Source organism: Scophthalmus maximus, chromosome 14, assembly GCF_022379125.1.
Source record: "Scophthalmus maximus strain ysfricsl-2021 chromosome 14, ASM2237912v1, whole genome shotgun sequence".
NCBI classification, from domain to species: domain Eukaryota; kingdom Metazoa; phylum Chordata; class Actinopteri; order Pleuronectiformes; family Scophthalmidae; genus Scophthalmus; species Scophthalmus maximus.
Genome location: NC_061528.1, coordinates 14,633,794 through 14,648,782, shown reverse-complemented (window position 1 = coordinate 14,648,782; position 14,989 = coordinate 14,633,794). Strand labels below are relative to the sequence as shown.

The 14,989-nt window shown below is 44.8% G+C and overlaps 1 protein-coding gene across 1 annotated transcript in view; it reads right to left on the bottom strand.

Annotated features, from left to right (window-relative positions):
- tsc22d1 (TSC22 domain family, member 1) overlaps nt 1-11,425 on the bottom strand; it is a 28,906-nt gene extending 17,481 nt beyond the window's left edge. The window contains exon 1 of the mRNA XM_035651478.2: nt 7,553-11,425. Coding sequence (XP_035507371.2) covers nt 7,553-10,248 — 2,696 coding nt within the window. The 5' untranslated portion in view covers nt 10,249-11,425. The remainder of the gene's footprint in view (nt 1-7,552) is intronic.
- Between the last annotated feature and the right edge of the window lie 3,564 nt (nt 11,426-14,989).

Below are 14,989 nucleotides of genomic sequence, written 5' to 3'. Positions count from 1 at the left end.
TTTATCATCAGGCTGCAGCAGAAAGACTTTAAAGACTCGGCTGCTCGTCCAAAATGCCGCAGCATGTGTACTGACAAGAACCAGGAAAAAAATAGTCACATTTCTCCTGTATGAGCTTCACTACACCGGCTTCCTGTAATATTTAGAATTCCTCTCCTCACCTGCAAAGCCCTTAATCGTATGGCATATCTACATGTATAGATGTAATATTGGCACATAAAATATCGCAATACTATGCTTCATTGATTCCGCCCACCCCTACAGTATACGTGACCAGGCCATGCTGCACCTACAACATCGATTAAGCTCAGAAGTATAAACTGATCTTTCCCTGTCGTTTAGCTCTTTAAGAAAATAAATTATTATATATTAGAATATTGTATTTCTTAGAATGTCAAAATATTCCACATAGTGCCTGGGACTATGATTAATGAAGTTCAAGTGAAGTTCAATCAATGCCTTAACAAGATTCTGCATTTTCAGAGTGTGGATTCTACAGCTGAAACGTTAGTTAGTGGAATTCAGAAGAGGAGTTTAATTGAAACCAAGACAATAATCAGATAATAAAGTCAACAAAAATGCCAAACATCAGTGTTTCCAAGTTCTCAGAGGTGAATATTTGCAGGGTTTCTTTTAACAGTGAACGGAATATCCTTGTTATGCCGTAGAAGTCACTGTGACTTCTTCCTTTTTTTCCATTTCCTAGACCAAAAAATAGATTTATCAAGAAAATGATTGTCAGATTCATAATAGTGAAAACAACATCTTGTTGCAGCCTTAGTTGTTGCTTCATTCTTTCTTATGCATAGTAACAACATCTATACCACAAATACAATCAAGTGATAAATCCAGTGAATAGCAGATAAATGGACTCTCAGATGAAGCTATGACTGACCGGCCAATCAGGCCAACAGTTATCACAGCATCAGGAGACAGACGGCACACATTTCTATTTGATAGTAACAATAAGGCTGGTCTGCAGAGTTTTGCGCATAGACTCCAACACGACTCAGCCGATCTGTACGCGAGAACACAGATAGGACGCAAGGTAGTACGTCATTATCTTTTTATGGGTTCCTTTGTTTATATCCTCGGATAACACCAGCGTCTTTTATTCCCGTCAGGCTGAAAGGAAAATATAAATGAATAATGCACAAAGCTGTGATGAAAAAAACATTACAGTAGGACAGGAGAAATTCAGGATAAAAAAGTGCGTGTGTGAGTGTGAGTGTGAGTGTGTGTGTGTGTGTGTGTGCGCGCGCATGTGAGAGAGAGAGAGAGAGAGAGAGAGAGAGAGAGAGAGAGAGAGAGAGAGAGAGAGAGAGAGAGAGAGAGAGAGAGAGAGAGAGAGAGAGAGAGATTCCTGGAGCTGACTGGACAGTGTTCTGGCCACAGGAATGCCGGCCATGATTCAGCACATTGCCTGCATGTTCAGGGGACTGACAGTGGCAGCCCACTTAAGCCTAAAGATAAAAAAAAATTTAAATAATGCGCATACATCACACATGCCTTGCACAGACATTATGTTACACATGTTGTAGACAAGAGCTCAGTGACTTTAAAGGAACTGATGCTCCATTATTCATCTATATCTTTTGGTCCAATAAGCTGGCTTCTCCGAATAAGGATGTGAACACGGAACTGTCAAAGTAATATGAAGAAACTTTAATAAAGCAGTGCAGCAGCCCCTAAAAGTGTCTCCCACTCTGAGAAAATATGATACTACGTCCATACCATTTCGAGTAAAATCAAACAAACAAAAAAAACGATTCTTTTTTTATTATTCTCATGTGTACCATCTCTTTTTTGTTTTCATAGAGACTAAGCTGGTGGGACGTCTCTACTTGCAGGAGACAAAATAAAGTTTTATGTACACAAAAACAATCCACTGTGATTAAAAACAATAAAATACCTTTTATAGCTACACAAAGCAATGTTGTCTTAGAGCTGTTAGTGTGGCCAAAAGTTGACAATGTTTGCTGTGCAACATTCGCAGTAGCAGCAAAAACATCTAGCAGAAGGATGAGCAAGACAACCTAACTGACTTTGGGTGTGATGAAATGAATGAGACAACTGGTCACACACTGGGAGTCATAACATCAAATCAGCCTTTAAAATTTTTTATATCATGATGACCAAAGAGACTTAATCTATTTATTTTATTGCACTACCCCCCCCCCCTCCTCAGTGAAAGCACAACAAATAATGAAAAGCAAATAAAGTGGCATTATAATTGCTTCTGTTTGTAATGCACAGGTACAAAAAGAACCACAATTTAAAACAGAACAAGCAGTTTTTCAACAAGGTTAGACTATGACGGCACTAAGTGGGGGGGGGGGGGGGGGGGGGGGGGGCGGCAATTTTCTCATAGATGAAAGGAAGACTGAAAACACAATCCATTATCATCCATTACAAGCCATTAGTTTTCCCACTGCCCTCTCAAGTGAAACAATCCTGTTTATTGATGGAAAAATAAACCATCAGCAAGAAGGCGGCCAGGACACACAAAATCAATGACGCATCTGCATACGCAAAGCATACAAATAAGCAACGGACGAGGACCTGATCTGATTTGCAAAGAGATGTGCACATGCGAGTGTTCTGTATTAACCTGCGTTTCATCAACACACAGGGAGCCGCTCACTATCTCCTTGCTCAGTGTCATTCTGCCATCCACTGCTGGGCTTAAGACAAAACAACAACGACAACACAGTAAATACTCAGTAGTGTGTGGGGAGACACCCCTCGGCCCTCCCTCTCTCTCACTCTCACTCACTCATACACAGCATGTTGCTGCGCTGCCGTGTTCTGGTGTTCTCTGGCTTGGTCTGCGTGGCGGCAATGGGGGAGGCGTCAGCAGCATAACAAATAACAAACACTGCTTACTTTTAGTGAAACACTTCAGTGATGTGAAACTATGGATGAACCAGAGTCCTACCAAACATGTTGGCATTGCTTAAAAAGCAAAACCCCCCTCCAGTCAAGGTGCATATTGACTTCATTTCTAATTTCCAGCTCCATTCAGAAGACAAATAATATCTGGGCAATATGTAAAAAAAAACTAAAACAACAAAACATTTGTGAGGCTTGGGCTTTAAAGATTTGCTCTAAATCAGAAAAATAATTTGGCCTCACCACCCTTTGATTCAACAACTTGTGAACACTTGTCCCATCATTTAACCATATTCAACCAGAGACCTGACAAGAGACAAACCACTTAAAAAAGGTGATTGGATGATCCTGGCCCCTCGCATCAACAAGCCAATGAGTTATTATTATCAGCCGAACCTTGGAACACACCACAACAATAATATGGTTGCACTGCACATAGCTGAGGTTCACCACAAATTCAACGTCAGACATACCGACTTATGTTTATAGTCAATACATAATCCCATGCCACATGCCGAAGCTCTCCTGAAGCACAGGGAAAACCCTGGTTTGTTGTTGTTTTTTCCAACAAGCACATACATTTTTCTTCATCAAAAATAGATGATAGTTGAGCTAGAAATTACTATTAGAGCCCGACCGATATTGGTTGCTCGATAAAATCTCCAAAGTTGAGGCTTTTCGTATCAAATATATGTATATGTTTGCAATATAAAAAGAATTTATTCATGTACACATTTTTACGAATCTGTTTATTTTCTTGATTGAAGTTCCATACATTTGGTTTCATTTGTGTTTTTATTTATTAATGTTGTTTATGGTTAAAATACCAAACATCAATTACATGTCTTTGTCAGGGTTTGATAACGAAATCTTAGTCGTTATCATTGCCAATTTTTAAAAATACATTGCCAGGGGTTGAATGTTTGATAGTAAAAAAATGGGGCTGTACCGTTTCTAAAACCGAGAACAAAAAACGTCACAAAAAAACGTCCACCATCTCATATCAAAAAACAGGACAACAAAATCATTCTAACCCAAACTACAGCTGCTGCTGCTGCTACCGCTACCACACACACACACACAGACAGAGACAGAGACAGAGGGAGGGGGGAGAGAGAGCTTTGGTCCAATCATGGGGGAATGATCACACAAGCAGTAAAAGTTAGGCAAGTTTAATTAATTCAAGATGGATATTAACCTAAAGATTGCACACCTGGGGGTTTTATCCAAGACTGACAGAGTATTATGGTATAAACTTCACCAAGCCAATGCAAAACCATCAACATATCAGACGCTGATGAAGGAAACAGAAGCGCAACACCGAGGCAGGATTAATCAGCTCTGCTCAGTCTGGTCCCCTCTCATTCAGTCGGCTGTGTCCTTGGCTGTCAACCAGCTCCAGTAAATGTGACTAGGTCTGGTTGGGTCAGCTTGGGTCACTTCCCCTGTGTGTTGTGAATTTTGAAGTTCTGGTTGATCTCCACACAATGAGCAACGGGCCCAGCACACACTGGCTCCCTGCACTGCCAGCGGGAAGATTACATTCAAATCAGACAGCGGCAGAGATAGCCATCACGCTGCCAGCCCTCTCTCTCCCCCTCCCTCCCTCCCCACACACACACACACACACACACACACACACACACACACACACACACACACACACACACACACACACACACACACACACACACACACACACACACACACACACACACACACACACACACACACACACACACACACACACACACACACACACACACACACACACACACACACACAGTTCAGACTAACAATAGCATGGCGTTACCAAAAAAATGCAGCGTCCTCAATCAATTCTGATGAGACCATGGATTGGCAGAACAGGGGCTTTAATGACAAAAAGAAAATGTTGGATTCTTTGGCAGAGAAGTTGTATCTGGCTTAAGGTTGTGCAATGGAAACCCATTTGTACAACACTGGCCTCCTGGTAGCTGAAGAAAGACATCTCCACCAATGCAGCAATTATATATTGTATTATAGTATTGTATTATATATATATATATATATATATATTAGTGCTGTCAATATAAACTTGTTTATATTTGCGTTAATTGTGAAATATTTAACGCCATTGTTAACTTTCGATGGCGACTAATCTATGTGATGTCGGCGTGTGCCGCAAAATATGCAATATGTAGGTCACAATGTCTATAAAATGCATTCACATTTGAATATTGTCCACTGAAGAGCAGGTTAAGTCTTTGAAAATGAAAAGTTTTCATTCAAATTTTCATATTGTCATCAAATTGCATTATCATTTTAATATAGTCATAGAATGCCCATACAAGGATGTGAAAATGAAAATTTGATTATAGCATTTTCTTTTAAATTTTTACATTATTATTTAAAATTAAGTCCCATACAGGCTTCCATACCAGACCACCCACCCTTCTTGAACATAGTCCATAAATGCTGTGTCAGTGCAGACAGAGCAAATGCACAGTTGACACCGTGCCTCATTCGCACACCTTCTCCCTCACAGACACACACGGCACTGTGCCTTAACTGGTGATTTATGAGGACAGGGCCAACCCATTAAAATACTATATTTTGACAGGAGCCACCCAGCAGACGCCCCCCCCCCTGAACCTTGTAAAGACATTCCCAACAAACAAAGACCAAATCAGCTTTTATGAGCAGGACTGACTCCACTGCAATTAGAAGACAAATGAAAAGGATTCAGGATCTTCGCAATGGTTTCATTAAAGTGACTTTAAAAAGGGGCCATCACTGATACTCATCACATTTCCATTTTAACAAGTAAAAGTGATTATTACCCACCACTTCTATAATGTCACAATTAGATTTTAAGGTAAATAATTCGACAATTGGACATCAACTTTTTGAAAATAAAAATGCCCTATGGAGATTTCATAAAGTTACGCCCCGGGGGTTTTGATCGCAACTTCTCAATGTGACAGGTTCGCCGAACGACTCACTGTAAACTAATGGGTTTGGTTTTGTTTCTCCAAAACACAGGTGGTCATATGCAAGTGGTAGGCAGGCTCAAAACAGCCTAAGAGCAGCATTATTAGTGCTGAGCAAACTTTTTTTTTCTGGGAAACAACTGGATCTGTAAGGTTTATGTTTTATTCTGGCTTTTATTTGATGTCAACTGCCAGATAAAACAAATAGGTTCAGTTCAGTATCAGAAAATTTGAAATACCAAAGGAATCAGAGGGGAAAAAACTTGATTTGACTGTGCATAGATTCTGTGTGTGTGTGTGTGCGCGCGCGCGCCCTGTCATCTCTGGGTTGTGCACTACTTTTTTTTGTCATTGAAGGTCCACTGAATAAGAAAGGCTGAGAACTAGCCAGAGAAATACCCAGTTTTAGACACAGACTCACCCGTCAGCGGGGACTCATCACCCTCGAGTGATGGCAGGTAAACTTGGCGTAACTGAACCGTGAGCATGATTCACAGAGACAATGTTCTTATTTGTAACAGGGGCTTTGGTTTCACCCAAATACTGCTTATCATCAAAGACACAATAATCCACCTGATCCCACATAGATTTCACATTCCTCAGAGTTAAACATCATGTGAGAATGGTCCCCATCATTCAGACACAGAATCCAAACTACTGCTAAGACATCCATGCTACCATCTACCTTCCCGCCTGTTTATCACGCCTCAGGTGAGATATATATCATAGACGTTAATAAGGTAAGAGCTAGGGTAAGGGGGGGGCTTAAGAGTGTTAGGATTGACTTAGAGGTGAGCAATTTCCTGCTACTGCAAGGTGATTAAAATTCCTGTCCAACCACAAAATTACCTCTTGAAACGTATTATTGGGACGACATTCCACAGGATTTTCATTAAGGTCATAGCATAAAATCACTAACAAACTGTAGTGACAGGAGAGTGAGAGAAGTGGGGGGAGAGAGCACTTAATGAAATCAATAAGCTTTTAGTAAAGGAAAAGGTTACTGCACTATACTTTTGTATGTAAACAAGTAAACCAACATCTCGGCCTCATGAGTTCATCAAAGGGTGGGAGTGTTTCTAAGCTTTGCAGAGTGGAGTGTAAAACATAAAAAAAATGTAATTTCATCTGTTGGATTAAGCCATTTTTCATGTCTACCACATTTGAAGCTAGCTGCCGGTTTTTTCAATATCGAATAAAATAATCAAAGAACCTGCGTCATGTTTCCTGCTTTTTCGACAACAAATGAGCTGAGAGTGTGCTCAGCAAACTGTGCACCAAGCAGAAATTCTGTCCTGCAACGAAGATAGGTCAAGATTCAAGCGTGCAGGCAGACGGGCTGGGTAAAATGTCGAATCACTGCAGTTTCTTGATAAAGACAAGCGACGTCACATTCAGCTGAGTCCTGCACTGTGTCCCACTGAGGGAGGACAGACGGACTGTGGCAGCCTGGCTACTGTCTGCCGGCTATCTAGGAAAACAATAACAGTCCTCTTCCCTCTCAGCTGCCTCAGCAACCAGTGAAATCACCCTACTTTTAGCAGACTGATGATTTAGGCAACACACACAAATGTAAAAGCATGCATCTCTCAGTATCATGGTTTAATTCCAAACAAAATTGAAATTTGGTCGCAACATATCAAATAAATATGATCAAAAAGAGTCACGGAATAAAGAGTTCTCCTTACCCATCCTCGTCTCCATCGACAGTCTTAAGACCGGCTGATGCAGTTAAGGCACCGATGGTGGTGGTATTGCCCTCAGCTTCTTGACCCTGGCCAGTGCTGGATCCAGATCCAGCCTCCACTCCCGACAACTTGGGCAGCCCTAACAGGGCCGACTGGTGCTGGAGGAGCAGCCGCTGGGCGTCCTGCAGCTGAGTAGTTGTGAAGGTGGGCAGACTAGCATACAGGGCACTGGCCTGGGCAGCGTGGGTGAGGGCCTGGGCACTGCTGTGGTCCTGGGACAAGCTAACAGAGGACGGTTGGCTGTGAGGAACAACCTGCGAGGGAATCCTTCCACTACTCCCAGTGTTGTGGGCTTGGGGCTGTGCATGGGGATCACTCTGGGGGTTGGGAGGCACACTTGGTGCAGACACTTGACTCTGGTGGACTGTAATGGGCTGCTGAGCACCCAGGCCCAGGTTCTGGATTTGCGATGGGAGTGACTGTTGCTTCTGCTGCTGACAATCCAGATGGCCAGGGAGGCCTTGGGGCTGCTGGCCATGACCTGCTACACCAACATGAGAGGGCATAGAGGAGGTGGCGGCTTGAAGGGAGGGGGGCTGCTGTGGCTGTGTGTGGAGAAGTGCCTGTGAATGCTGAGGGCCTCCTACCATCTGACATGATCCACTGGCTGGTCCAGAGGGTGCTGATCCAGCTGGGTTGGACAGAGATTGAGGAGCAGCAGCCTGGGGGATGCCTTGATGTGACTGGGTGTACACTGCGGCTGTTTGCGGGGCAGCAGCTAGCTGCTGCTGCTGCTGCTGCTGCTGCTGCAGGGGAGCATAGCCTATATTCTGCTGCTGAACACCCACTAGGCCCTGTGCAGGGCCCGGAGTTTGACTCGCAACTGCCTGTGCATAGGTGAGCTGCTGCTGGGATATAGAAGTTGTAGAGAGTCCAATGGTCTGGTGGCCTGGCATGGGAGCAGACTGATGAAAGTTCGTAGAAGCCGAGGGGGCCCCAGTAGTCTTCACATGTGAATGGGTAATATCCTGGGCGTGCATGTGAGGTTGGGCTTGCGATACTCCCATGTTTAAGCCGCTGGGGAGAATTCCTTGAAAGCCCTGCGGAGGGGAGGCATAATCCTGGGCATATTGGGGCACTGGGGCCACCCCAGCCTCTCCACTGCAGACACTATCAGTATAATGGCTCAGTGTACTCATAGTGCTACTCACAGAACTTCCACTTGTGCTTTCCCTCTCTGAGGGCGCAGCAAAGTTCTCAGCGACATACTGACGCATGCCGAGAGACCCAGCATCAGACGCAGAGGTACCGGCAACGTCTCCTTGTTTCTCCTTGTCATAGAAATCAGTACATGTCCATCTGCCCTTCTTGAAAGGCTCAGAGCTAGAGTCCAGCTTCACCACCCTGAAGCGAGAACTGGTGGCAGCCACCGCAGGGGCTGGAGCAGGAGCAGATGATACAGAGGCTGTGGCCATGGCTGCACTCCCAGGCTGCTGCACAGCAGATCCAACTCTTCCCTGGATCCCACCGGAGGGTCCCATCCCTCCAGAGGTGGTGACGGCAACAGCAGCAACAGTAGCAGAGGCCGTAGTAGTCATAGCGATGTTGGAGCCGATGTTTTGGTGTTGCTGGATGATGCTGATATTAGCAGCAGTCATAAGGTTGCCCGCGGGTGCGACGGCGCCACCTCCGCTTCCCCCACTGCCGCTTATCACATTGAGGGGAACGCCAGCACTGCTACTGCTAGCGCCCCCCCCTCTCACAGGCACGTTGGCAGAGCTCAACATATTCACATTACTAACGCTGCTGGTCTGGGGATTAACTATGCTAACTGTAGTGCCTGTAACAGAACTGTGCATTCCAGGGACAGCTCCCGAGGCCACCACGGGCGGAGCAGCAATATTTGGAGGGGCAGTCTGGGAAACATTCTCTTGAGGGCCCCCCGCGTTAGAAGGCATTGTCTGGGTGACACGAGGTGATGGTCCAGAAGTGAGGGCAGACGGGACGCTCCCGGGGCCAGAGGACAGAGAGTAGACCTGGGCATGGTTAGGATGGTGAGGGTGTTGATGGTGATGGTGCGCAGTTCCGTTCACCATGGCCCCACCGGGCTGTTGAGCCTGGCTCAGTACGTGGGGGTGCGATGGCTGGTTGGGGGAGACGGCCCCAGGGGTCTCTGCCTCATGGAAATTATTCAGTGTCTCTTCCGACGAGCTCCTCTCTGCTCCGACTATGTCATTAGCTCTGGAGAGGGACACGTCCAAGATTTCGGAGGAGGACAGATCCTCGGTGTGGGACTCATCCAGGTCATCGTAGCTCTCCGTGTCCTCTGCAATACTGTTGTTGGTACTCACAGATATTTGCGCCGGAGTCACACTCGTGATCTGGAATCCACTCTTCTTTTTCATCTGAGCTCCGGCCGACTGTGCGGGCTGCGGCTGGGAGGGGAGATTCAGGCTGTGGGGAGGAGGATGGTGGGGACCCGGGGAGGACGAACCAGCAGGAGGTTGGCACTGGATCAGCAGGGAGGGCTGATAATCATCGGCAGCGACGTGGCTGTTGTTGACCACCGGGTTCGCCGGTGTTGACAGCGTGGAGCCGCTCCCGCTGCCCGTGTTGCTCCCCCTTCTGTGGAAGACGGCCGGATGCGCCATCTTTCTAACGGTGCCAGAGTCTCCTGCGGGCTCCGGATGATGCATTTCGAAAGAATCCGTGGGGTAGTCGGTCTCTGACAGTACGCAATGAGGTTTGCGATTCGTTGACGGCGCCGTCTTGACAAAAACTGCGGTCAACAGACAAGACGACCCAAGATAAATACGCGGACCAAGCGTCGGGGGGCTCCGTCCTCACAATATCAGACAAACTTGTGTTCGCAGCCTCGGTGCTCTCCGGCGACAACGAGGCAGGAGAAGCTAGTGGCCGATCGCTGAGCAGCAGCTAGCAAGCTAACGTCAGCTGATGCCAGTTTGCGGTTCGCCGGCTAGCTCCCGCTGTCGTCCGTCCGCGCCCCTTGTCAGACACACGCTGACATGTCCTCGAGCTTCTTCTTTTTTGTAACCGGAGGCTGCGCGGAAATGAAATAAACACGCAGCGGGGGCGGAAGAGCCGCGGAGCGAGTTAGCGTTGTATCAAGATGCTAGCCTGACAAGAGTGGTCACGTCAGCTAGCTAGCTAGCTAGCCAGTCTCCATCACCGGCTAGCTAAACACAGGACCGTGGCGAGGCGGGTTAACTGCTCGGTGCGTTCAAGGGAAAAGAGAAGGAAAACACGCAACGTTTCGTCCGGTGCACAGTCGCGGGGGGCGGCGGCGGGGGGGGGGGGCAGAGGGAATACGTTCACTTAACGTGGTCGGTCAACGGCGTGTGATCTACTCCACCGGATCCTCGTCTGTCGCCGTCGGTTTTGCTGTATCACTGGTCCGCCCCAGCGGCGAGCGTTGTTCAGGATGTAGCTCCCGCACCGCTGCTGCTGTGGCTCTGTGCTGTGACGGCGCTGGAGGGGAGGGGTGCTCCGCTAATATGGCGACCGCGCATGGTCTCTGCTGCCAGACATAAAGCAGTCTGGGAGGGAGAGGCGGCGACGGGCCCGGCGTCAGCGTCGACGGAAAGAGCCGGAAAGAGCCGAGCCGAAGGGCCCCTCCCTCCAACCACTTCTGGGACGCATGAGAGTAGACGTGTTTTGATTTCCCTATTCAACCCAAGGAAACGTCAAGATATTATTATATATTCAATTATTATAATATTCCAACAACCAAATTTGATATGGCTTCTGTTGAGGAATCTTCGTCCATCCTCCCCTGAGGAACTCTTAAGACGAGTCTTCTCAGGCACTAAGCAAGGTCATCTCATCCGTGGCAAGACGAAACGATCATTCAGCAGCGAAGTCTCTCTCGAGGTGTCACGGTCGCAGGGAGATGACGACATTACTCAAAGCTAAATACACTACAGAGACCGGGGATGGGACGTCTTGGGACGCCCAACACTGTGAACCAGTTGATCTGTGTAGTGAACCGGAAGTCTCCTCAATATTGAGCTCTTATAATAAATACTTCTGCTTAAGACATCCACGGCTTCCTGATTCAGCATCCACTCCATCAATTATTCCACTTCGCTTCCATGTTGCTACTTTTGGTGTGCATTGTTTTTGGTTTGTTTCGACCGTTCCTGGTGTTTCTTTCAAAGAGACACAATCTCTATTCGGCAACCAACAGCAACATGGTAAAACTCTGGTACTGTCCCAACCCACACGGGTTGATGGAGGGCGAAAGAATGTGGTTATGGGGAAAGTGGGAAAGTGTTTGTGTGTAAGCAATGTTGTATGTATCATGCAACACAATGTGAAGAGATGGACAGGATAAGAGATAACAGGATTTCAAATGAATTAAAAGCAAAATTGTAACTTCTGGAATGTATGTTTGTGTTTAAAATTGTTCAATAAACATAAAGTTGGCATAGAAAAAGAAATTATGCAACAAAGCAGATTGTACATACAATACAATAAATAAATAATACATTTTAAAGTTTTGCAGCCTGGTGATATATACACATTTTATTTGATTCTAGTAAGATATCTGCATGTGCTGTTCTCCACTCCGTGTGGATATATATTATTAAGTAATAATGTTAGTAATATATGATTACAAATGTGATATTAAAGTGGGACCAAAAAAATGATAAGCCGTAAAACATTTTGTTTACGTGGACTGAGCAAAACATCAACATCAAAACAACAGTGTTGCTGAAACAAAGGTGTAGGCAGAGAGCTGCCAGATCTCTCTGCAGACACTGGTGTTATTATAGGATTTTTCTACACACAGGTAGGCCTACTGTTTGTGGCCTCTCTCTCTCTCTCTCTCTCTCTCTCTCTCTCTCTCTCTCTGAAACACACCAGAGAGAAAGAGAGAGAGAGAGAGAGAGAGACTGATGAGATAAATGTACATGTGTTGGTCTGTGATGTTGCCACCACAGGGTCAATGACCTCCAGTGTTAAACTGGTCAAGCATCTCCATTTTCTCTGTTCCGGTCTCTTCTGTTCCCGTCTGAATATAAAGACCTTGTTGGAATTCACCTTTCAGTCAATCTCTTTTACATAAAGACATTAACATGGTTAAAGTAAGAAACAGATAAAACAATCCAAATATATTCAACACCTAAATTTAATAACTAAACTAACCTAAGATCCAACTGAATTGTCTCTTGGTAGCAGGAGGCAAGACAACACGGTTCTACTCTACCTCAGAGAGGGATCATCTCCATTAAAATCTTTCAACATCCTACATTTAAAGCTACTGGCCTTATTTCAGACTCTACAAGTCTTAAATGCAATATATACTTAGTAATTACATCAATACTTCAAAATTGTAATCATCAATTCTTTAGCCTTACCATCATAGTGCACTTGGTTTACCTCTTGGTATGGTTTGTGCTTAAATGCAAGTGGGGCATATGTGGCTTTTGCAACAAGGTTAAACAATCTACCAGCTCCATCTCTAAAATAGTCGAATAGTGCATTTCTGATTGTTGAAAAAACAATAGTTTTGGGCTTCGAGAAAAAGGTAAATTCCAAGGAAATCTTTGAAAGCCTCGGATAGAAGAGAGGCAGGAAAATGCTAGAAACACTGAGAGGAGGAGTTGAGGAAACTAACTGAGAGGGAGGACAGAACAGCAGCAGCAGTGAGTGAAGGAGGTGGAGGAATGAGAAGAGAGGGAAGAAAAGAAGAGATTGACTGTCAGGCGAGCAGACAGGCCACATCCATCGATAGAAATGTTAGAGGGCGAGAGACAGCAGGAGCCTGGTGCAGTGTAAGCGTCTGGTGCTGTCAGCAGCTTTAAATCACACTGGCACTCACCAACAAAAAAAACACAGCACTATTGTGCCACCAACCCAGCAATAATGAACAATTTATACTCTGGACTCTGCATTCATTTTGTTAATACTTTGTCATAATTCACACTGTGTGCATACAAGGAAATAACAAGTTCATGTTCTCTGCTGTGGAAGGATTGGCTGTATTTGAAAGACATCAAGATTTAACTTGTCCCGCACAATAGTTGCTTCTAATGTATTTCAAGCGTGACTGAGCACTTGGGCACGGCTAGAGCTCAAATGCATGGCAGGCCGCCCTCGGGATTTTGTGTTGGCATTTCAATCCCCAGCTCCCCCTTTTCCAGATGTCCCTGAGCCAGAAACTGATCTGTTGAATGAATATAATGTAATTTAATTAGCATGGGCAAAAGTAGCATCGACAAAAATCAACAGCCAATCTTCCTCTTTTAAGAATGAAATTTCCTGTGAAAGTTTGACAAACAAAAAAAAGTTTGCTGTTATGTGCTCCACAGTCAGTACATGAAACTGTCTGTCTTAAAACAGGGCATGGGAAATTTGTATCACTCGGATTTCTATGGATTTCTTACTGTTTAAACAACTGTCTTCAAACAAACAAACAAAAAGGCGTTTTTTTTGTGATTATGATGTATCATATTAACAACTATCTTGTACTGTATAATAACACATGCAAGAAAAAGGACTGGCTGGCACGGTAGCTCTTAGTATAATTACATTATTAAAGAGACAAACACCTATTATATGCAATACAGGTTTATTTTCGAAATCTGAGAACTGCAGCTCAAAGTATTCTAGTAGGCCTCAACAGGCACATTTCTACTATATGTGCTGGGTTTTATGCTGATATCTAACTGACTGTAAGAAATGCCTTGTACAGACTAACAACGAGCAATGACTACTCTCTGAATAACTACCGCAAGCCATGGCTCGCTGAAGGCCACGTAGTTGTGAAGTTTGTGCACAAAAAGACAGATGTCTGAGCAATGTGTTGATGGTGAAATCAACCTGAAATATCTGAAACAACAGCAGCGTCATTGAGGGGTAAAGTTCCGCGGACATGTTCTCTCCTAACAGCAGCCTCACCTAACATGTCTCCAAAGACTTGTCAACGCAAGGTCCTTTATTGTGAGTCTCAGTGAAATTTAAAACACTCACCAAAAACAGCTGACTGAGCTTTTGTGGGCGGCCACAAAGTACATTATCAAAGAGCCTGCAGTTTAAAATGTGTGACAATGGAATAAGGACACACTGTAAGGCTTGTGATGCACCCCTCATTAAGAATAAAGGCGATAATATTCATATGAGACAAAAGTTGGGATTTTAAGTTTAACAAATGCCAAGTCATTCTAAAAATGGTTGTTTATTCATTATTGCATTGACGGACCAGCGTACAGTCAGCACAATGAATTAAACAGAGCAGTAACTTTAGATGTGCATGCTTGACTGATGAGTGAAAGGGAAACTTGAGAGCAGCCGGTAGACATGCTTTATTTAATAATGAAGGAGAGAAGCTAAGAGGGCACAGACTCACATCAACAGAGACGATGTATGTAACGTATTCTATAGTTCACATTTGAAGACTTTCAAATGAGCATA